General features: G+C 47.5%; 1 protein-coding gene across 3 annotated transcripts in view; it reads left to right on the top strand.

Moving 5' to 3' along the window:
- Window positions 1-23744, top strand: part of LOC146822550 (uncharacterized) — a 96484-nt gene that overhangs the window by 41699 nt on the left and 31041 nt on the right. For 2 of the 3 annotated variants that reach the window (XM_085613668.1, XM_085613670.1), the window contains exon 5: window positions 20766-20867. The exons of the other annotated variant lie outside the window; for it this stretch is intronic. In XM_085613668.1, coding sequence (XP_085469794.1) covers window positions 20766-20867 — 102 coding nt within the window. The remainder of the gene's footprint in view (window positions 1-20765; window positions 20868-23744) is intronic. 3 annotated transcript variants of the gene reach the window in all.

The raw sequence follows: 23744 nt of genomic DNA on the forward strand, positions 1-23744 counted from the left end.
CCTCGGGCTTAGCCGCGTCGTTCCAGCCTTCTGCCGATGGAACGGACTCCCTTCCTATTTTGTCCTCCGTACCTCGCTAAGTACCCTTGCACCAACCTACATCAAGTTTGTAACTTGTGCCTCTCTCCGGAACACAAGGAGGAAGACTGCGATGCCTGTAAATCGTTTCGATCCAAGAAAACTCTACGCGATCGTCGGGCTCGACGACGAGAAATGAAACACCAAAGCATTCAACACACTCCAGGTATCTTCGAAGAATCCGAGCACGAAGACATCGAAGCGTCGGCGGCAGAAGAAGAGGCCTTCTCCGTCCTAAAGTCGGATTCTGAACTCGAGATCGATTTGGAGTATGAAGAAGTGCCTTCGGGACAGGGTGCCGTGAGTACCAAAGACCCCTTGCCCCCCAAAACCTTTTCCAAAAAGCATAAGGCTACGACACCACCTCTGCCTTCTGGCCACGATCGGCACTGAGACAATATGTTCGAGGCATATGAGCTGCAGATCACACACTAAGGATAAGATCGCCATCTGGTGTTGGGCTCGGATGATTGCAGGTTGTTGTTGTCTTCGGAAGAAGTCTTTGGTCACGAGATAGGTGACTCCTCCTCTGGACAACAGTGCGCATGGGCATCCACTCCATCCTCAGATTGTTTTTTTCCGCCATTGGGTTCGGATGAACTTTTTTCCGCTCCAGCAGAAAACTTCTAGCAATCACAACAACTCTACAAAATTTACAACTCGACGTCGAAATACCATCGGACCGGCTCCGGACGCGGCTGATGGAAAGTACACTCTTTAAAAAATGCCCCCAATGTGGAGCAAAGTTCCCCCACAGTGATCACCACGAGGTCTGTAATCTGTGCCTCTCGCCGGACCACAACGAATCCAGCTGTCCAGCCTGCGCCGCATTCCGTTCGAAGAAAACCATCCGGGACCGAAGAGCTCGACGCCATATCATGGCCAAACCGGCTCCAGAACCAGACGACATCTTTGCCCAGGATGTCCCTGATGACGATTCCGAAGACCTCCAGATCGTGTCCGAGGCCGACGATTCGGATCCGGGGCAGCGTGTGAGTACCAACTCCCCTACTCCAACCCCACCCAAAAAGACATTGGTCAAGACTCTGCCAGCTGGGCCCAGTCGCGACCCAAAATCATCTTCAGAAGCCCCGCCCCCGGGCCTGGCTACGAAGAAAAATAAGCCTGCAGGTGGCTCGAGCTCGAGCAAACCTCATATTATTGTGCCTACAATACCTTCGGCACCGAAACAGGCTCCGAGGCCGAAATCTCCATTGGCAGCAAAACGTCACTCGGCACCGACATCTCCACCGGCACCGAAAGGTTCGTCGGCACCGAAAGGTTCTTCGGCACCGAAAGGTTCTTCGGCACCGAAATCTCCGCAGGAAACGAAAAGTTCTTAGGCACCAAAAACATCCTCGGTGCCGAAAAAAGTCCACAAACAATCTGCCGATCACACAAAATCAAGATCGGAAACCAAAAAGTCGGCGCCAAAGCCACCTTCGGACACTGAAGAACTTTTTCACCCAGATCCAACGCAAAAACAAATTTACATCAATCCTAAAACCGGACATGTCACAGCTGTGCCATACAAAAAAAGGAAGCTGGACACAACACCTCCTCCAGCTCCTCTAAAGAAGGACTGTGCCACTTCACCCACACGTCCTTCCTCTCCTATATTACCTCCCATCCCCCCCACCCCCACCTCCTTCTCCTCTACCATCTCCTTCTCACACACCACCTCCACAGGATGATGATGATTTAGGGGAAGGGGGAGACCCAGATTTCCTTAATGATCCTACTGATCCCTTTACACTCCCGGACACAGCACCCATAGATGACTGGGCTTACCCTATGCCTGACATACCTGATCCCACTCCATACCCCTCCAAACCCTCCCCTCCGGATGACCATTTAGGGTTTGGTCAGCTCATAAACAGGGCGGCACTGTTCCATGGCGTCACCATGCACACAGACACACCTGAAGAGGACTTTCTCCTCGACACCTTTGAGAAGTCGCAAAAAACCGTTCACATTTTGCCCATGATTAAAGGAGTTATAAAGCACGCCACTGAGGTTTTTAAAGACCCTGTTAGGGCCAGGGATCTTAACCCCCGGATAGAAAAAAAATACAGACCAGCCCAACAGGATCCTGCGTACATCAAAGCACAACTCCCCTTAGACTCTTTAGTCGTGTCAAATGCCAGAAAGCGGGCGAACTCCCAAACAACTGGAGACACACCGCCCCCAGACAAAGAGTCTAAGCTCTTGAGGCTTCCGGCAAAAGGGTTGCCGCACAAGCTGCTAACCACTGGCGTATTGCCAATACAGAAGCCCTATTGGCTCGCTATGATAGGGCTCATTATGATCAACTAGAGGACCTTTTGCAACACCTGCCTGATCAATACAAATCCCAGGCCAATGACCTCATCCAAGAGGGCAAACTAATATCAAATGCCTCAATCAAATGTGCATTAGACGCACCGGACACCGCCTTTAGGGCAGTCAACACAAGCGTATTACTTAGATGCCACGCATGGCTCCGCATTTCCGGCTTTAAGCCGGAAGTACAAACAACCATTCTTGCTCAACCCTTTAATCAGGAGCAACTATTCGGACCCGCAGTAGATACTGCATTAGAAACAAGCATTTGCAATGCAATAGGTCTCGCATTTACATGAGTTTGAGCCATTGACATTGCAAATAACTATGCCTTTTATTTTGTTTTCGTTTTAAAAACATGGATGCTTCTTTGGAGGAACAGCTTTAGCCATAGGAACAAGTCCCAAAACACTACTCTTCTGTTTAAGAATTTGCATTTACCTTAGGAATGGGATAATAGGAGTCTGGATGAGAGGAGGCAAGATAAGTACTTTTACCATTTCAAGTATCCCCAGCCTTCTTCGATGAGGTTAAAATGATTTCTTAAGGAGCATAAACATCTGTCACTTTCCAATGTTTGGACTGGGATGGATTACAATGCACCAGGCTTCAGATTACCTTGTGCTAGTCATTAAGTATGACAGCCATCATGGGTGGGGAAATCTGGAACCAACAAGCTTTTTAGAACCAAGTAGGGAGAGAATAAGGACAGGTAAGAGCTGAAAAAAACACAACTAATTATAAAAAATACTTTGTGTAGGGTGTACATTTGGACTTTTGAAAAGCATCTACATCATAAAGGGTGGCGTCATCTACCAATGTATTGTGGGCCTTCTGCCCCCACTTGCTGGCACAAATGGCAACGTTTGATACAGTCACCCATGGCTAATCATCAGCGGCTGATTGCTGACGCATGAAAAGCACTTTAGTTTTTGTTAACCATGGTCAATCGTCAATAACTCATAGCTAGCATATAACAAGTTTAAGCTATTGGCATTGTAAATGACAATGCCTTTTATATATGTTTTAAAAACAAAAATAAAAGGCATTGTTATTTGCAATATCAATAGCTCAAACATGCCTAAATGCGAGACCTAATGCATTGCAAATGCTTGTTATGATTAGTTGCCACACAAAACAAAAGATGAAATTACTGGTTTTTGCCACTTTACTAGGGTGTTGTTTAGCATGAGATCGGACATGCGTTTTATGGCGAATGGATCAAATACCCACTAGAGCTATAAAAATTCCTTTTAAAAAGTCACAATGCTCATTCGATGCTTTTTCTGGTGCATATTTAGGCCATGCTGTAATACGTACATGTAGGGCTGTGGGAGTGCAGAATTGGTATCAGAAGTCATGCCTTTAAACTATGCCCATTGGCACCTTTGGGGGAAAAAAAGACATACAAAAGGATTGCGCCACGAGTGCAAACATCCAATGAAACCAAAGAGGGATCAAAGTTAGATTAACAACGAGCTGTTTCTGCATTGCACACAATTGGAACTTTCAAGGAATAGGTTATGCTTCTTTTTCTAAAACTATACCTCCTTGCCTGTGGGAGATATGTGTCAATCATTATTACAGTCCAATGTGCCAGTAACGTTCAGGGATCCAGTAGCAGTAGATTTAATCTAGGGAATCGTATTTGTTCAAGCATGCATCATAACATTAAGCTGAGTGCCCAACATTCTACGATGAGCTTCACAGTGAAGATTCTAAGGAGGGCGATACCAAGGGAAGAGCAGAGAGGGGGGGCAAGGGAAGGAGATGAAAAGCAAGATAGGGATCACCTAATTAAAACTATATTACAACATTTGTATGCAGACATTGTTTGCTAATTAAATGGCAGGATGCCTGAGAGACTCCACTGGCCAGAGTTAGACTACACCACGAGCTCCTAACAATACAAGAATGTCAGAAACTGAGAATCCTTACAAATGGGGTTGCAACAAAAAAAATCTATCTACAAAGTTGAAACTTGATTAAGTGATCACATACGTACATGTCTCAATGAAAAAATGGTAAACCTTCCTTCATTTTACCTACAAAACTACCATGTTGTCTGAATCAAATCACACAGTGACCACTTACTTTATGGCCGAACAACATGGCATACCCTAAGCAAGGACTATGGTTTCTCCTGCCCCTACACAAGTAGTAAACGGACTAACATACACTGGTTTCTTTAGTGTACAATGATCGAAGGAGCTTCACGTTTTCAATCACCACCAATTATAGCTTGAGAACAAATTATGCGAGTCAAATTAAAAAAATCACATAAGCTGAAAACTGAATAATTTGCTAGAAGGCTTGGGACAGAGCTGCCTGAAAAGACCGGGAAGGCCATCAACGTGAGAGTGGCTCATGATCACATTCACACAGAAGAAAACAAAAAAGAATGATGAGAAATTCAGCAGCCCCCAACTACAAAGACAATGTGTCTAAAACAAACATGGAGTAAACTTACCTTACAAAGTTACGTGTTTTCTGTTCCTGAAAATCTTCTTTCTCCTGCTTGAAATTCCAGTGAATGAGAAGTAAAACCGAAAGTATTTAGGCAGGGACGTGGAAACTGCGGAAACTCCAGAGCTGAGTCACACAAAAATTTGATAGCGAGGAAGTGGGCGGGTGTGGCCAGGGACGCCTACGTATAGAATGCATGTTGGACATTTCACAATCTATATGTTTTTTTAAACCAGTAATTACGATGTTACATGCAAACTAAAGGAACTGGAAAGGGTAATAAAAAAAAACTCCAGAGCTGAGTCACACGAAAATTTGATAGCGAGGAAGTGGGCGGGTGCGGCCAGGGACGCCTACGTATAGAATGCATGTCGGACATTTCACAATCTATATGTTTTTTTAAACCAGTAATTACGATGTTACATGCAAACTAAAGGAACTGGAATGGGTAATAAAAAATAAAAGGCAAGAGAGAGCCTAAAAATAAAAACACAGCGTGAATGGCTAATAAAAACAAGCTTTGGCAACGCGGCCGCGAAAGTGATCGCGATTACGATCGCGTGCTACGGAGGAAAGACACATGGCGCTGCGCTCGTGCACGTTCACGTGCACTGAAGCTTTAGGCCACGGCAGCACTTTGAAAAGCCTGTATACAAAATGTCTCAGCCAGATCAGCGCAAGCGCTGGATCAGGCGAGACCTAAAAATGAAGAAGGATAATGAGACTGCCAAATCAATGGGAGCATTACAGTCTCCTCAAGCCAGAGGCTCCTTTCGTCGCTCCTTTTATAGAGGGGCCTCCAAAAATGTGGGAACAGACACCTCTTCCACCTTCAAAACATCGGGTCAAACATCCCCTAACAGAGGATATTTTAGAGGAGGTTACAGGGGAAATAATAGCAAGGGCTGAGGGCGGGGCAACACCAACACCCGCACCTCTCCAGCCACTAAACAGTGACTTGCCCCCACTTCCCCCAGACCATTCCACTCCGGTCGGGGGAAGACTTCAACAGTTCTTACCTGTCTGGAATTCCATCACAACAGACAGGTGGGTAAGACAAATTATCCAGTCTGGTTACTGCCTCGAACTCATAGACACCCCCCCCCCCCAAACATACCACCCAAACACCGTCCCATGTCGTCTCACCACCTCACGCTCCTCAAACAGGAAATTCAGTCTTTGCTTCAAAAACACACAATAGAACCAGTTCCACTCCAACATCAGGGCACAGGAGTATATTCTCTATACTTCCTCATTCCCAAAAACGACAAGACCTTAAGACCCATACTGGACCTCAGACTACTAAACCAGTACATACAATCAGATCACTTCCACATGATCACTCTCCAGCAGGTCCTTCCATTACTTCAACAACGCGACTTCCTTGCCACATTGGACCTCAAGGACGTATATTTTCACATCCCTATGCATCCCGCTCACAGGAAGTATCTACGATTCGTGGTAGACGGTCAGCACTATCAGTTTACAGTCCTCCCATTCGGAGTAACAACCGCACCCAGGGTATTTACCAAATGCTTGGCAGTTGTGGCAGCGCACCTCAGGAGACAACAAATCCATGTCTTCCCCTATCTCGACGATTGGCTCAAAAAGGCCAATACTCTCGACAAATTGCGTTCACCACAACTTGGGATTTACCATCAACTATCCCAAATCTCAACTACAACCCTCCCAAGTACAACAATACCTGGGAGCCACCATAGACACAGCCAAAGCCGTAGCTTATCCCAGCATAGCCAGGATAGCCAACATACAAACTCTGATCAAAACATTTCAAACACAACACTCTCTTCCCGCAAGAGTGTTCATGCAACTCTTAGGCATGATGGCGTCATGCATCTCCATAGTACCCCACGCACGCCTTCAAATGCGTCCCTTACAGGAATGTCTAGCACAACAGTGGAACCAGGCCCACGGACAACTTAACGATCTGGTGTTGGTAGACAGCCGCTCACTTCGTTCACTGAAGTGGTGGAACACCATCAACCTGTCCAAAGGGCGGCCATTCTTAGAGCCTCTTCCACAAATTGTGCTGACCACCGACACATCTCTCACAGGGTGGGGAGCCCACCTCCTTCAACACACCACTCAGGGCAGGTGGACCACTCAACAAAAACAGCTCCACATCAATCACCTAGAACTTCTGGCGGTGTTCCTAGCACTCAAATCCTTCCAAGTGCATCTAAAAAACAGAACTGACTCATCCGCACGGACAACATGACCACAATGTATTACATACAGAAGCAGGGGGGGACACATTCTCTCCAACTGTCCCAACTTGCACAACAAATCTGGAGATGGGCAATTCCCCAAAACATCTACCTGCTAGCAGAACACCTCCCAGGGGTTCAGAACCAGGTGGCCGACCTCCTAAGTCGCCACACACAGCAAATACACGAATGGGAATTACACCCCAAAGTCCTACTCCCATTCTTCCATAAGTGGGGACAACCAGACATAGACCTGTTCGCCACACAAGAAAACGCAAAATGCCCAACCTTCGCCGCCAGGTTTCCACACCCACAGTCAAAGGGCAATGCGATATGGATACCACGCTTTTCCGCCTCTCCCACTCATTCCATTTGTGGTACGCAAACTGAAACAACAGTCGCTAACACTCATCCTAGTAGCTCCCACTTGGGCACGTCAAACCTGGTTCACCACACTTCTGGAACTATCTCTAGTTCCACATCAAAAATTGCATCTCTCCCCGGCTCTATTAACCCAGAACCATGGAGAAATCAGACACCCAGATCCTCAAACACTGAACTTGGCAATCTGGCTCTTGAAGTCTTAGAGTTTGGGTACCTCAACCTTCCTCCAGACTGTATGAATATCATAAAAGAAGCCAGAAGACCTACTACTAGGGCGTGTAATGCGGCAAAATGGAAAAGATTTGCCATTTACTGCACTAACAATGACATAATTCCACTGGACGCTTCCATCCAAAATATCATTTGCTATTTACCACACTTGCAAAGATGCAATTTAGCGTATTCCTCTATACGTCTACACCTAGCGGCATTAGCAGCCTACTTGCAAAATAGACAACACCTGTCCCTCTTTAAGGTACCAGCCATTAAAGCATTTATGGAAGGTCTTAAAAGAATTATTCCTCCAAGATTGCCACCTTCCCCAGTGTGGAACCTTAATATTGTTCTAACAAGACTCATGGGTCTCCCATTTGAACCAATGCACAAATGCGAACTGCAGTTCCTAACATGGAAAGTGGCTTTCCTTGTCGCAATCACATCCCTGCGAAGAGTAAGTGAAATACAAGCCTTAACTCTTGAAGAACCCTTCCTACAACTACATCGTAACAAAGTGGTTCTTAGGACAAACCCAAAATTCCTCCCTAAAGTCATCTCCCCTTTCCATCTAAACCAGTCAGTCGAACTGCCAGTCTTCTTCCCTAATCCAGACTCAGTAGCCGAGAGGGCACTTCATACCTTAGATGTTAAAAGAGCCTTGCTTTATTACATCGATAGAACCAAACTTTTCAAAAAACCAAGCAACTGTTTGTTGCTTTCGCTCCACCACATAAAGGCAACCCTATTTCCAAATCAGGTATAGCCAGGTGGATAGTTAAATTTATCCAAATAGGTTACCAAAAAGCTAAACGTACTCTTACAGTTCCCCCTAGGGCGCACTCCACGCGTAAAATAGGGGCTTCTATGGCATTCTTAGGGAACATCCCCTTAGAAGATATTTGCAAAGCAGCCACATGGTCTACTACACACACCTTCACTAAGCACTACTGTGTCGATGTGCAATCCAAACAACAAGCTTCAGTAGGCCAAGCTGTCCTAAAAACTCTATTCCAAACTGCTGCAACTGATACAGGTGACCACCGCTAGGGGAGACACTGCTATATAGTCTATCCTTAGTGTGTGATCTGCAGCTCATATGCCTCGAACGGAATATGCTACTTACCAGTATGCATCTGTTCTTGGCATGTAGAGCTGCAGAGCCACACACGCCCACCCGCCTCCCCGGGACCTGTATCTGTTCCAGCATTGTCTTAATTAGACACTACACATGGACATTCTTTCTCTTTATTTCTTATACACTCCATCATTTCCCATCATGGCGGAAAACAATCTGAGGATGGAGTGGATGCCCATGCGCACTGTTGTCCAGAGGAGGAGTCACCTATCTCGTGACCAAAGACTTCTTCCGAAGACAACAACAACCTGCAATCATCCGAGCCCAACACCAGATGGCGATCTTATCCTTAGTGTGTGGCTCTGCAGCTCTACATACCAAGAACAGATGCATACTGGTAAGTAGCATATTCCTTCTGACGCCTCGCCTTCCGGCTCTGCACCGCAATAAAGCGCCAACCATTCTGGCTTGGGACCGAGTCGACCAAAATCATGTTCGGTTCCCGAAACCCTCCGGTTCAAAGGAAAAATTTGGTTCGGAGCCAAAACCCTCTGCTTCTCAACAAAAACATGTGTCAGAGTCTAAACCATCTGCTCTGAAAAGCAAATCTATCTCGGCTCCGAAATCGAAGGACAGCATCTCCGAGCCTCCCAAACCAATTTTAGATCTTCTTATAGCCTAATTGGATCCTAAACAGAAGAAGATTTAGATCAGTCCTGATATGGGACATATTTCTGCTAAAACACAAGCTGAACGTAAACTTCTTTCAGAGGACCCTGCATATAAGATTCCTCTGAAGAAGAAAAAGGACATGGCTACCAGCCCTGCTTAACCAGTCTCACAGTCCCATCAACCTCCACCATCTTCTCCACATTTACCAATTACAGATCCTTTACACATAACACCTCAAGGATCTCCGCATACTCAATGGGATGATATTGAGGAAGAAGACACTCATTTTCCTGTAGACCCATGGAATGATTACACCTTGACTCTCCTATATATACTGGCCCAGACCTTTACCCTGCAAAGCCATCCCCACCAGACGATAATGTGGCTTATCAAGAACCTATTGCTAGAGCAGCTGAGTTCCATGGAGTGGACTCACATGAAGAGTCCTTAGAGGAAGACTTTTTATGTGAAACTCTCGTGTCCACACACAGGTCAAGTCACACACTCCCTATGCTGAAGGGTATGATGAGGCATGCAGATGACATCTTCAAAGACCCGGTGCGAGCACGTATTTTAAGTCCCAGAGTTGATGAAAAATATAAACCTTGTCCATCTGATCCTGTGTTTATCAAAGGACAATTACCTCTCGACTCCCTAGTAGTGTCCAATACTCGCAAAAGAGCTAATTTGCTAACCTCTGGTGATGCACCTTCCCCCAGACAAGCAATCTAAGCTTATAGATGCCTCGGGGAAGAGAGGGGCTGCTCAAGCCGCTAACCACTGGCGCATCGCACATACACATGGCCTAATAGCTAGGTACGACAGAGCACACTGGGACGAGATGGAGCAACTGCTCCAATACCTCCCGGATGAACACAAAGCCAAGGCACAAGAGTTAGTTCAAGAGGAGAAACTGATTTCTAACTCTTCAATCAGATGCGCTCTAGATGCTGCTGACACCGCGGATAGAGAAATCAGTACCAGCTTTCTCCTTAAGAGGCATGCATGGCTTAGGATTCGGGGTTCAAACCTGAAGTTCAATGTTCCTTTTTAAACACCCCGAATGATAAACAACACCTGTTTGGTCCCCAAGTCAATAAGTCTTTAGAAAAATGAAAAAGACACTGAAGTGGCAAAGTCCATGGGAGAGCTCCAGCCCCCATCAAATAGGGTCTCCTTTCGCTGCTCCTTTTACAGAGCAGGGTCTAAAACCACATCAGACCCTACTGCCTCCTCTTATAGCGGCAACACCCAGTCCTCTCCCTCTAGAGGTTTTTATAGAGAAAGGTATAGAGGAAACAATTCCAAAGGTAGAGTTAAAGGTGCCACACCGCGTAACGCCCCCTCTCACAACAAGCATTGACGTGCCCACACTTCTCCCCAATCATTTAACTCCTGTCGGGGGAAAGGCATCAGCAGTTTCTCCCCATTTGGGAATCAATAACCTCCGACAAATGGGTACTCGATCTTATCCTACATGGGTATTTGTGAGAAAGTGGCTCTGTATATACTGTTCCTTAATAGGTACAGGGTGTACAGAGTCCACAGACCCCAAGGGTTTAACAGAGGTTAAAGTTAGATAGAACCTTACTCTCTAAAGTGGTAGCTTGGTCGAGCAGTAAGGCAGTATCAGAGGACAGTGTAAAGCATTTGTTGTACACACTCAGTCAGCAAATGGTCTCACACACTCAATAACTGAACTCTAGGCCAATGGTTTGTATATAAAAAATATATGCTTGTTTTATTTTAGAACCAACAATAGGTATTAAAATATACTTTCTCAGAATGAGATGCTTTATATAAATACTTTTGTATATGCAATAGACTTTTTAGTAAACAGTTACAAATAGTTGCAGTAGGCAACTCTATTTCTAAACACAATACATTGAGCTCAATGATAAATTCTAATTATATGCAACAGATTACTTTTTAGATTACTTTTGTAATTCCAGGCCTGGATCCTAGATCCAGTCCTGGGTCAGTTCTCAGAATCAGTTGTTGAAAGTCGACTTTGGTACTGTAGTGATTTTTAACTAATATTTAGCTATTTCAAAAGTGAGCACTTAGAAAATATTTCAGAGCAAACAATCAATGATTCCCTATGGAAGGAAATGTAGGTTACAGGTACAGTAGGTTATCGTTACTTTTGTAATCCAGTACTGGGTGTCTGGACTCAGTACTGGGACCTTTATCCAAAACAGGTAAGTAATTACGTTTTCAGATATTATACGATTTTTAAGGAATATTTAGAAATTGCAGAAATCAACACTTGAAATTTCACAGAAAAACAGTCAATGGTTTCCTATGGAAGAAAAAGGAGTTAAAGGTACGTATAGTTGTGGGTACTTTTCAGAGTCAGTGCTGGGCACCAAGATCCAGCACTGGGAGCTCACCTAAGAGCAGGTGAGTAAATTCGTGTTTTGGTACTCGGCTGATTTTTGGTGAATATTTTGAGTTTTGAAAAGTCCACACTTAGAAGAATTTCCAAGAAAAAGCCAGTCAATGTTACCCTATGAGGAAAATGAAGTAAGCGATTTAAGGGTAAGTACTAGACTCAGGGGTCCCCCAGTGTCAGGTAGGTACAGTTAGTTCACCCTCAGCGGTTTCAGGACGGCCGGGTGCAGAGAGAGTTAGGCCCAATGTTATCCTATGAGGGATAGGGGGGGCCTTGGTTGGTGGCTGCTGTCTGGCAAGCCACGCGGCTGTGGGAGCTGGGCTCCTAATCACTTACTCAGGGCAAGTGGGGAAGTAGGTTAGAGTAGAGTTTTCACTGCCAGGGCCACTTGGGCGGCTGGGTGCAGGGTGCTTTTGAGCCGTCGGGCGCTCAATTGATTTCTATGGGAAATCTCCGGTTTGGAAAAAGACTGCAGGCTCAGGGACGAGGACTCTTCAGGTGCCACCACCACTTCGAGAGGTAAGTTGGGTAGTTGGAGGATAGGTAGGTACCCCGGGATTGGACACAGAGGGCCGTGGGGCGCCGGGTGCAGGGGTGCCTTTTGGTGTCGGGAAATCTTACCCTCTGTTGATCGCGGTTGGGGTGGCACTCTGTTCTGAGGCTGCAGGCTTCTTCAGGATTGTCGAGGGGGGTCCTTGGGTGCCGGACTCGGGGTCACAGTCGCCGTGGGGCATGCCGGACTCGGGGTCACAGTCGCCGTGGGGTCGTTCTCGTGGGTTTAGTTCACTCCGGCACCGGCCAGGCTTGGCGGGTGCAGAGTGGGCTGGGATCGCGGTTCCGGGCTGCTGCCAGGGGTGAAAGGTAGGTTCTGAGTAGAGCCTCTACTCATGGGAGTCCCAGGGGATCAGAGTTCAAAGGTAGCCAGGTCCTCCGGGGTTTCTGAGGTTGCTGGCCACAAGAGATGCCGGGTTTGGAGCTGGAGCAGGTTCGAGGTCGACAGGCCGGTAGGGCTGGGGCCAAAGCAGTTGGTGTCTCCCTCTTCTTAGCAGCTGCAGGGCAGGTCTTCTTTTCTTCCCGCTCTTCTTGTAGTTTCGGAATCTGGAATCTGGGGAAGGAAGGTTCAGGGTGCCCCTAAATACTAGATTTAGGGGCGTTACAGGTAGGTGAAGGCCAGGGACCAATGGGTCCCTGTCCTGGGGTGGGTGCACCCCCTATCCTGCCTCTCTCCTGTGGGAGGGGGGCAGTAGCCTAATCCTGATAGGGTAGGGCCTCCCATCTTCAAGATGGCGAGAGCCCGGAGATGTGCTTCACCTCGCCTCCCCCACCTGAGGGGTGGGGTGGGCAGGCTGGCACATCCCCTGTCCCTTGTATGGGGTTTCCGGCCAAGCTTCCCGCCAGAGTGGGGGGTTGCAGTGGCCTGGGGAAACTCCTAGAGGTGGCATGCCTTTGAAGCTTCCCTTTTGCTCATCCTGGGGGAGGAGATTTATCACCTCACCCAGGATGTGCATTGTTGCAGGCCCGGGAGAGCAGGGGCTCTCCCACCCAGGGGTCCAGCAACGTGGCTGCTGTGTGGCAGCCTGGGCAGCCTTAGAGCAGACGTGGATTGTAGGTTAGTTGGAAGGGGGGCATCTCTAAGATGCCCTCTGGGGTGCTTGGTACATTAAATCCCACACTGGCATCAGTGTGGGTTTAATGTGCTGAAAAGTTTGATACCAAACTTCCCAGTCTTCAGTGTTGCCATTATGGTGCTGTGGAGCTCGTGTTTGACGAGCTCTCAGCACCATGTACTCTTAAATGGCAGCACTGCACTTACAGTGCCCGGGAATGGACCTGGGTACTGTAGGGGCACAGGGCTGCTGCTCTTGTGCCCACACCATGGGCATAAGGCACCCAGCCAGAGGGGTGACTGACATATGCCTTGGCAGTGTAGGTGATGAGCATGGCACACAGAGATGTGTGCCATGTCGATTCTTCATTTTGTCCTGCACCCAGCCACTCAGCCTGCAAAGGCAGTGTGTGTGTGTTAGGGTACAGGGCCTCTAAGGGTGGCACAATGGGTGCTGCAGCCCTTAGAGGCCTTCCCTGGTCACAAGGCCCTGGGTACCCAGGGTACCATTTACCAGGAGCTGACATGTGGCCAGGGTTTGCCAATTTGGAGTTTGTGTGTTTTAAGGAAGGAACATAGGCCCTGGGCACCTGATTGGCAGGAGTCCAGGGTACACTCAGTAAAAGTACATTCAGCAATTTAGTAAAAAGTGGGGGCAACCATGCAAGAAAGATGGCACTTTCTCATAGTATTGCCTGGAGCTTACCACCAATCCTCCAAACATTCCACCTCACACTCGCAAACTGTCCTCAGACCACTTACAGTTACTCAAACAAGAAGTTCAATCTCTCTTAGAAAAGGGACCCACAGAACCAATTTCATTACAGTACCAGGGTGAATGGGTTTACTCTCTCTATGTTCTTATCCCCAAAAAGGAAGGCTCATTAAGACCAATTTCGGATCTCAGAGTCTTAAACCTGTACATACTGTCAGAACACCGCCATATGGTTACGATTCAACAGGTGCTTCCACTTCTACAGCAAGGCGATTTTATGTCCACAGTAGATTTAAAAGATGCATACGTTCACATTCTGGTTCACCCAGCACATCGCAAACATCTCAGATTTGTGATAGCAGGAAAACCCTATCAGTTCAAGGTACTCCCGTTCGGAGTAACTACGGCTCCCAAATGCCTAGCAGTAGTGGCAGTTCATCTCAAGACAACAAATTCACATCTTCCTGTACTTAGATGACTTAGATCAAAGCCAGCACACACCAGCAGTGTCTAAATCACACTCAGACCACGCTAGCCCTACTCCACCGATTACTCTTCACGGTCAACACACAAAAGTCTCATCTACAGCCTTCTCAAATACAAACGTATCTGGGAGCAACTCTAAACACTCACACAGCTCTAGCCTCTCTCAATGCAGCCAGAATTTGAAATATTTAAACTTTCTTACTACATTTGCAAGCCAACCAAACTTTACCAGCCAGAACTTTCATGCAACTGCTAGGAATGATGACGTCATGCATTGCAATAGTGCCTCATGCAAGAATACACATGCGCCCCCTACAAGAGAGCTCAGCACGTCCGTGGAATCAGTCTCTGTCGTGTTGGTAGACCGCCGCACTCCTCGCTCTCTGCAGCGACCTATCAAAAGGGCGGCCCTTCATCGACCCTGTTCCACAGATCGTGCTAACAGCAGACGCATCTCTCACAGGTTGTGGTGCCCATCTCCACGGTTACACAATTCAGGGTCTGTGGCACAACAAGCACAAAAGTCTTCACATCAACTATCTAGATGTATATCTAGCACTAAAAGCCCTTCAGTCTCATCTCATAGGCAAAGTTGTCCTAGTCCACACGGACATCATGACAGCGATGCACAATGTACAAAAACAGGGAGGACGCACTCTCTCCAGCTCTCACGCCTCTCTAAGACCCTTTGGAGCTGGGCAATTCATCACAAAATTCATCTTCTGGCAGAACACCTTCTAGGAGTCAACAATCAAATTGCCGACCTCCTCAGCAGAATTAAGCAGCAAATACACAGTGGGAACTTCCTCCCCAAGTTCTCCTTCCATACTTTCAAAAATGGGGATTCCCACAAATAGATCTTTTTTCCACAGTGAACAACGCAAAATACCCAAACTTCGCCTTCAAGTTCCCGCACACTGACTCCAAAGGCAATGCCCTGTGGATCAATTGGTCAGGGATATTTGGCTGCGCTTTTCTGCCTCTCCCACTCCTTCTGGTTTGAAAGCTCAGGCAGACATCACTCACACTGATTTTATTAGCTCCAACGTGGGCCCGTCAACCGTGGTACACCACACTTTCAGAACGATTAGTGGTTCTACATCAAAAGCTGCACCTGAATTCCAGCCTTTTTCCTCAGAACCACGGGGGAATCAGACTCCCAAACAGCTCAACTTGCGATTTGGCTCCTGAAGTCACAGAGTTTGGATACTTACATTTGCCACCAGACTGTTTGACTATTCTTAAAGACGCAAGAAAGCCCACCACCAGAGCCTGTTCTGCAGCAAAATGGAAAAGATTTGTTATCTATTGTAAGAACAACATAATGTATCCTTTAAATGCTTCTGTTCAAAACATTATTTGTTGCCTTCTGCACCTACCGGAGCCGGTCTGGCTTACGCAGCTGTTCGATGGCACCTTGCAGCAGTAGCTGCATATTTGCAAAACAGACAACATTTATCTTTGTTCAAAGTTTCTGTAATTAAATCCTTAATGGAAGGCTTAAAAAGAGTAATACCACTCAAAATACATCAGGCACCGGTATGGAATCTTAACATTGTTCTTACTAGACTCACGGGTCCACCCTTGAACCATTATACAATTGCTGTTCACAGTTCCTTTCATGGAAGGTTGCCTTCCTCATTGCTATCACTTCATTAAGGAGAGTTAGTGCTAAAAACACTTTTCCAGACAACGGCAACATCTACCGGTTAGCCACCGCTTTGGGAGTATACTGCTATATAGTCCATGCAAAGCATGTGTATTGACAGCACACATGCCTCGAACGGATTATGTACTTAGCCAGTAAGCATCTGTTCTTGGCATGTAGAGCTGTAGATTCACATGTTATTGTTATTGTTATTGTTATTTTAATTTTATACCGCGCCTAATCACCTGCAGGCCTCTAAGCGCCCGGAAAGATGGAATAGGACAATAACACAACAGGTCAGAACAAAAGATCGCATTGGATTAAGCCATGCTCAGGCTTCTCCTGAACAGTAGCGTTTTCAGGCTCTTTCGAAATTTTAAGAGGTTTCCTTCCTCACGTAGCCCTCCAGGCAAGTTGTTCCACAGCTGGGGAACCAATACCGAGAAGGCTCTGCCTCCCTTCGTCACTAGCCTGTACCGAGAGCAAGTCAACAACTGCAGGTCCGAGGACCGGAGTGATCTCGTCGGGCAGTACAGTTGTAGGCGCTCCTTGATATAGGCCGGAGCCTTACCGTAGATGACCTTATGGGCTATACACAGACTCTTGAATTCCACTCTCTCTTTTATTGGAAGCCAATGTAGGTTTTGTAGTAGAGGAGTGGCTCTAGACCTCCTAGGGAGTCTAAAAATCAGTCGGGCAGCATCATTCATTAGAATCTGAAGCCTATTAGTAAGGGTTTTCGGTAGGCCAAGATAGAGGGCATTCCCATAGTCAATTCTGGAAATGATAGTGGCAGTTACTATTGAGCGCATCATGGGCTCTGAAAGGATAGGGGATAACTTCCGCAGTTGCCGGATGATATTAGTACAGCTGCCTACCACCGACGCGATCTGAGGCGCCATCGATAGGTCAGCGTCCAACCGAATCCCCAAGCTTTTTACAGCCAGGCTTGGTTTTGGGGCCGAGCCCAACTCCATGGGCCAGTAGAGGTCACTCCAAGGTGAGAGGGTGGATGGTATAACATGCGCCCTTCCTGAACACCTGTAGTTGTTGAAGTTCTCATTATTTACATTATCTACACATGTACATCTCTTTACTACACTCACTTACTCCATTCTCACCCTCTTGCGGTAACACAATCTCACAGTGTAATCAATTCCCATGTGCACTATCTCCGAAAGGAGGAGTCACCTTATCTCGTTACTGGGAAAGACTTCTTCGAACAAAAATAACTTGCAAACATCCAGAGTCAACACTAGATGGCGGGAGTATGCAAAGCGTGTGAATCTACAGCTCTACATGCCAAGAACAGATGCTTACTGGGTAAGTAACATAATCCTTTTCACCTCTTTGCACATGTTCTCCAACCAGGTGTTGAATGTCGATATTGTAATAGTTTCCACATACTGCCAACCTCCAAATAAAACTCTGTGTGAGAGGAGGTTACCTGGAGGGGGCGGAGCCTAGAATCCAATGCCTCCCTAGTCATGAAAGTGGTTCTTTAGAGGCGTGGCTGTTTAGGTACGAGGTGGGACTATGGGCAGGTCACTGCTCCTGAACCACTGTAACCCCTCCTAAAAAAACAAACTGAGCCTTCATAGGGTGACCCTGATATCCTGAGGAGGTACTAAAACCTTGATTGACATCTTCTGAACTCAGCCTTACACAGAATGTGAGTTGGAAATGCTCTCTACAGGGTCCTCAACTCACATAGTCTGCTGCTGTGTGAGAGCGGGTCCTCTCCGGGGGCTGTGTGAAAGGAGCTGATAGCGTGAAACACTGTATGAGTTGGCAGGTCTGATTCCAGTGGCGCATCACATCCACCATCGCAAGGCCCATTGCCGTAGCTGCCTATTTTTTTAGATGGGGTGTAACCGTAGGCACATCTGCGATGAGATATTGTGCAGAAGCACCAGGTGGGCAGCGAGCGTGCAGCGTCGAACCTTCAGACAATCATATACTTGCTGCCAGTCCTATCAAGATACTGGGAATCACTCAGATATGCACAATATCACTCTCTTGTGCCCCACACCACCTGCCTCAGGACTCGATACAAAGTTTAGTTGTGTATAATTTCCCAGGTGACCCGTTCCATTGCTGAAGGATCCTCAAAAGGTTATATTTTAGGCGAGATTCTCGAAACCCTTTATTGTAGTCTGCTAATATGGTTTGCCACGCTCCTTCGTGACATTGGCTGTTAAGTCATATTGTCCACCATGTGTGCACCGTGAACGATGTGTTCTGGGGAAAACAGGGATCTATTGGTATGGCCCCACTGTATCCGTCCACGTGCAAGTAGTGCGCAAAATGGAGTCTGTCTGAGCCATAGGCCAGATTAGATATCGGCGGACAGGTTACTCCATCCATGATTTGTAACGAGAGATATGTGGTGCCGCGGTTTGTAATGAGAAATGCGTAGTGCCACGGTTTGTAATGAGATATGCGTAGTGCCATGATTTGTAATGAGAGATGCGTAGTGCCATGATTTGTAATGAGAGATGCGTAGTGCCACGGTTTGTAATAAGAGATGCGTAGCGCCATGATTTGTAATGAGAGATATGTAGTGCCACGGTTTGTAATGAGAGATGCTTAGTACCATGATTTGTAATGAGGGATGCGCAGAGCCATGATTTGTAATGAGAGATATGTAGTGCCACGGTTTGTAATGAGAGATGCGTAGTACCATGATTTGTAATGAGAGATATGTAGTGCCACGGTTTGTAATGAGAGATGCGTAGTACCATGATTTGTAACGAGAGATATGTAGTGCCACGGTTTGTAAAGAGAGATGCGTAGTGTCTCGGTTAGTAATGAGAGATGCATTGTACCATGATTTGTAATGAGAGATGCGTAGTGCCATGGTTTGTAATGAGAGATGCGTAGTGCCATGTAGTTTGAATTAATACATAGGATCTGCGCGTTTAGGCAACAAAAAAGAAGGTATTGGTGCCCAGACTGATTCCAGACACCCCCGAAGGATATGTTAGTCTGTAGACCAGCTAGCTCACGGTGCCACTATGAGCCCCCTAACCTTACCAAGGAGCGAATAATTTCTGGCAACTATCGGACATGACAACCCTTGATCCTTCAGGGATCGTGGGAACAGTACAGTACTTTTTGACTCAGTAAATCGTGCTCACTTAGTCTCCAGAATAAATGATGGCGAGGTTTTCAATTAGAATTTTTGAACCAGCGTCGTTCTAGTATAAAACACGTTTGCTGCGACAACCATTAGACAGAAACAGATATATAAGATCACAAGCACCGAGAGAGTAAATAAAAGGTCGAATTCTACCAAGGTGCTAAAACAGTGAATATATGCAGGCATATCGGTACATGGCAGTAATCAAGCGTACTTCTACGATGCACACCCTACCTAAGTGTACCTAGCATGTATGTGGGTGTAAAGCCAAGAATCCCCCTAGTTAAGATCCAACCCCATTACCTGATAGGAGAGAATAAAGTACCCCGTCCTGGTCTCGAGTTGGGCTTGCCGCAAGGGATGTCAGACCACTGCATGCCGGAGCTTCTGCAGGCCGGGACCTCAGCATCTAGTTTCAGCATGAAGCTTCTCCTCTGCTTACCCAGTGAAGATGTGGTTCTTTTATACCCAAAAGGTACCCTCAGGGGTTCTACCTAAATATGTAATGATTTGCCATTATGTCTAGTGGACCTGTCGTCCAAGGATGACGTTAGCGGTGACTTTTGTACAGAGTTCTTATACAGAAGATGGTAATCCTGCTATTTACGTCCTGGGCAGGGGATTAAGATATGATACTAGCAATCCTCATGCATAATAAATTAGGCCAGTTTCGGAGAAAACTGATCGAAATTTATTCAGCACATAACTAGGTAAAAGGTCAGTGCTAGAACCGTTATGCAGCGCAAGCTAGGATGAATGTAGGTAAAAAGTTGTGTAACTACCTAGCCTATATTGGGGTACATTGGGGCTCATAACAATGGTTTTAATGAGGGATATGTAGTGCCGTGGCTTGTAATGAGAGATATGTAGTGCCATGGCTTGTAATGAGAGATATGTAGTGCCATGGTTCGTAATGACAGATGTGTAGTGCCATGGCTTGTAATGAGAGGTGCCTAGTGCCATGGTTTGTAATGAGAGATATGCACTGCCATGGTTCGTAATGAGAGATGTGTAGCGCCGTGGCTTGTGATGAGAGATATGCAGTGCCATGGTTCGTAATGAGAGATGCGTAGTGCCATGGCTTGTAATGAGAGGTGCATAGTGCCATGGTTTGTAATGAGAGACGTGTAATCCCATTTCCTGCAGTAAGGGGTGGATATCATAAGACTGGAGAGTTTTGGCCTGCCTCGGATGGCCTTTGATGTCCTTGGCTTGGAGAGTCATGCTCTGCATTCAGTGAGGATTGGACCGTGGAAATGGCGTCTGGAGGATTTGAGCAAGGGGGGGTGGACGCCATTGTGCTCTTGATTCATTTTTATAACCTCTTTCCAGAATCTTCAGATCCCACGCTGCCTTTGCAGATTAAGGAAGAGGAGAGTCTATTGCCCATCGATCTCCCAGACAAGAAGGAAGTTACCTCCAATCCCACTAAAAGTGAGTGGACACCAGCTGCTTCTGGCAGGCCCCATAACCATACAGGTCCGTTGGCTGTTTCTGGGTACACGTCCCCAGGCCCTTTGGGTAGAGGGGTACAGGATGACAATGCCCTGTGTTCTTAGCAGTACCTTGAGACATGTCCCCAGGCCCTTTGGGTAGAGGGGTACAGGATGACAATGCCCTGTGTTCTTAGCAGTACCTTGAGACATGTCCCCAGGCCCTTTGGGTGGGGGGTACAGGATGACAATGCCCTGTGTTCTTAGTAGTATCTTGAGACACGTCCCCAGCCCCTTTGGGTAGTGGTGTACAGGATGACAATGCCCTGTGGTTTCAGCCGTACCTTGAGACTCGTCCCCAGGCCCTATGGGTAGTGGTGTACAGGATGACAATGCCCTGTGTTCTTAGCAGTACCTTGAGACATGTCCCCAGGCCCTTTGGGTAGGGGGGTACAGGATGACAATGCCCTGTGTTCTTAGCAGTACCTTGAGACACGTCCCCAGGCCCTTTGGGTGGGGGGTACAGGATGACAATGCCCTGTGTTCTTAGCAGTACCTTGAGACACGTCCCCAGCTCCTTTGGGTAGGGGGGAGCAGGATGACAATGCCCTGTGTTCTTAGCAGTACCTTGAGACATGTGTTCAGGCCCTTTGGGTAGGGGGGAGCAGGATGACAATGCCCTGTGGTTTCAGCCGTACCTTGAGACACGTCCCCAGGCCCTTTGGGTGGGGGGGTACAGGATGACAATGCCCTGTGGTTTCAGCCGTTACTTGAGACACGTCCTCAGGCCCTTTGGGTGGGGGGTACAGGATGACAATGCCCTGTGGTTTCAGCCGTACCTTGACACGTCCCCAGCCCTTTTGGGTAGAGGGGTACAGGATGACAATGCCCTGTGTTCTTAGCAGTTCCTAGAGACACGTCCCCAGCCCCTTTGGGTAGTGGTGTACAGGATGACAATGCCCTGTGGTTTCAGCTGTACCTTGAGACACGTCCTCAGGCCCTTTGGGTAGGGGGGTACAGGATGACAATGCCCTGTGGTTTCAGCCATACCTTGAGACACGTCCCCAGCTCCTTTGGGTTGGGGAGCAGGATGACAATGCCCTGTGGTTTCAGCCGTACCTTGAGACACGTCCTCAGGCCCTTTGGGTAGAGGGGCACAGGATGACCATGCCCTGTGTTCTTAGCATTACCTTGAGACATGAACATTGGCCTCACACATGCAGCTCAGGTTTGAGTAGGCGCTTCTGCTTTTCCTTTCTAGAGTCTCTTTACCTCGCCTCTTTTATTTTGAAGGGTCCAGTTGATCAGAAGACAGTCCCAGCAATCCATTGTAGTCGGTCGATCTGGGCTTTGGTTACGCGGCTTACCAAAGCTCAGTCTAAAATGGCTGATCCTGGGCCGTGGAGCGTTCCTGGAGCTCTGGTTGCAAGTGGACTGGAGCCTTACATAGGAGAGATGACGCTGCGTATGGAACTCCTAGGAAGCCAGAGTTAATTCGAGGCTTTCTTCTATTTAAAGGTTTATGCCTTCCTCCAGGAGAGGTGAGGCATCACTTGTCGCCTTTCAGTTTTCAGAGCCCATCGGCCAAGAGACTGGTAAGACCAGTTTGCACTGGTGACAGGAGTTTCACCTATTGCACTCAAACATTGCCTTGTATCTGGTCTCCTTGCCTGGAAAGCCAGCAGCAACACAGGACATTTCACCTACGGAAAGAAATGAGTTTGAGGCATATGAGCTGCAGATTACACACAATGCATAGCTCGCCATCTGGTGTTGGGTCCACTTGTTTTTGTCTTGGAAAGTCTTTGGAAGTCACGAGGTAGGTGACTCCTCCTTTGGATCATAGTGTGCATGGGCATCAGCTCCATCCTCAGATTGTTTTTTTCCTCCATCGGGCTCTGATGTGTTCTCGCGCTCCAGTTCGGAACCGTTAACGGTTTTCTCTTTCGACGCGCAATCCTTCCCTTCTCGACGGTATTGTTTCGATCGCATTTTCCCAATCCACGCCACTCTTCACCTTCGAAGTCTTCGATTCCGGTCGTCGACGAAGGCCTTCGAGCCTACCTGGGCCTCATCCCCGGCTCATGGAAAGGACGTCATTTAAAAAGTGTCCTCGATGTGGGTCGAAGTTTCCCCACACCGACCTGCATGAGGTGTGCAACCTCTGCCTCTCACCGGAGCACGAAGCCAGAGACTGTATAGCTTGCCCCTCCTTCCGCTCCAAGAAGACGATCCCGGACCGATGAGCTAGAAGAACAATGGCTCGTTCGTCATCTTCGATCTCCGACGACATCTTCCAAGAAGGCGTCGATGTTCCAGAGCAAGGTTGGGTCGAAGAAGGCCTCATCAGCGCCTCCGAAGCAGATGATTCTGACGTCGAGGACATCACTCCAGCTCATAGGGCCGTGAGTACAGACCCCGACCCAAACCCCCCCGCGACACTATCAAAAAACGCTTCGGTACCACCTTCGGGCCCAGGTGCACACCGAGAGACTGTTTCCAATGCCCCGCCTTCGGCCCAGTAAAGAAGCCTACTAAGCCTTTAGGTGACTCGGGCTCCAGTCAGCCTTCCCTCAGTGCCGAAAAACATACACAGGCACCGAAAAAGAAGACGTCCTCTTCCTCATCCACGCTGACCGCTGCTTCGACATCAAAGCACTCGGCGTCGAAGGCTAGCACCGGTTCGTCGGCACCGACAACACCATCGAAGCCGACCAAAAAATGACCACCAAAGGGCCCGACTCCCATTCTTCGAAGCCAAAGCCCTCGGAACCGAAAAAAAACAGGTTCCATCGGACAAAGACATTGCAAAACTGCACGGTTCCAAACCTAGAACCGCTACCGCTATTGGTGCTGAAAAAACATATGGCACAGAAGC

The sequence above is a fragment of the Triturus cristatus genome, chromosome 6 (assembly GCF_964204655.1).
Source record: "Triturus cristatus chromosome 6, aTriCri1.1, whole genome shotgun sequence".
Lineage (NCBI taxonomy): Eukaryota > Metazoa > Chordata > Amphibia > Caudata > Salamandridae > Triturus > Triturus cristatus.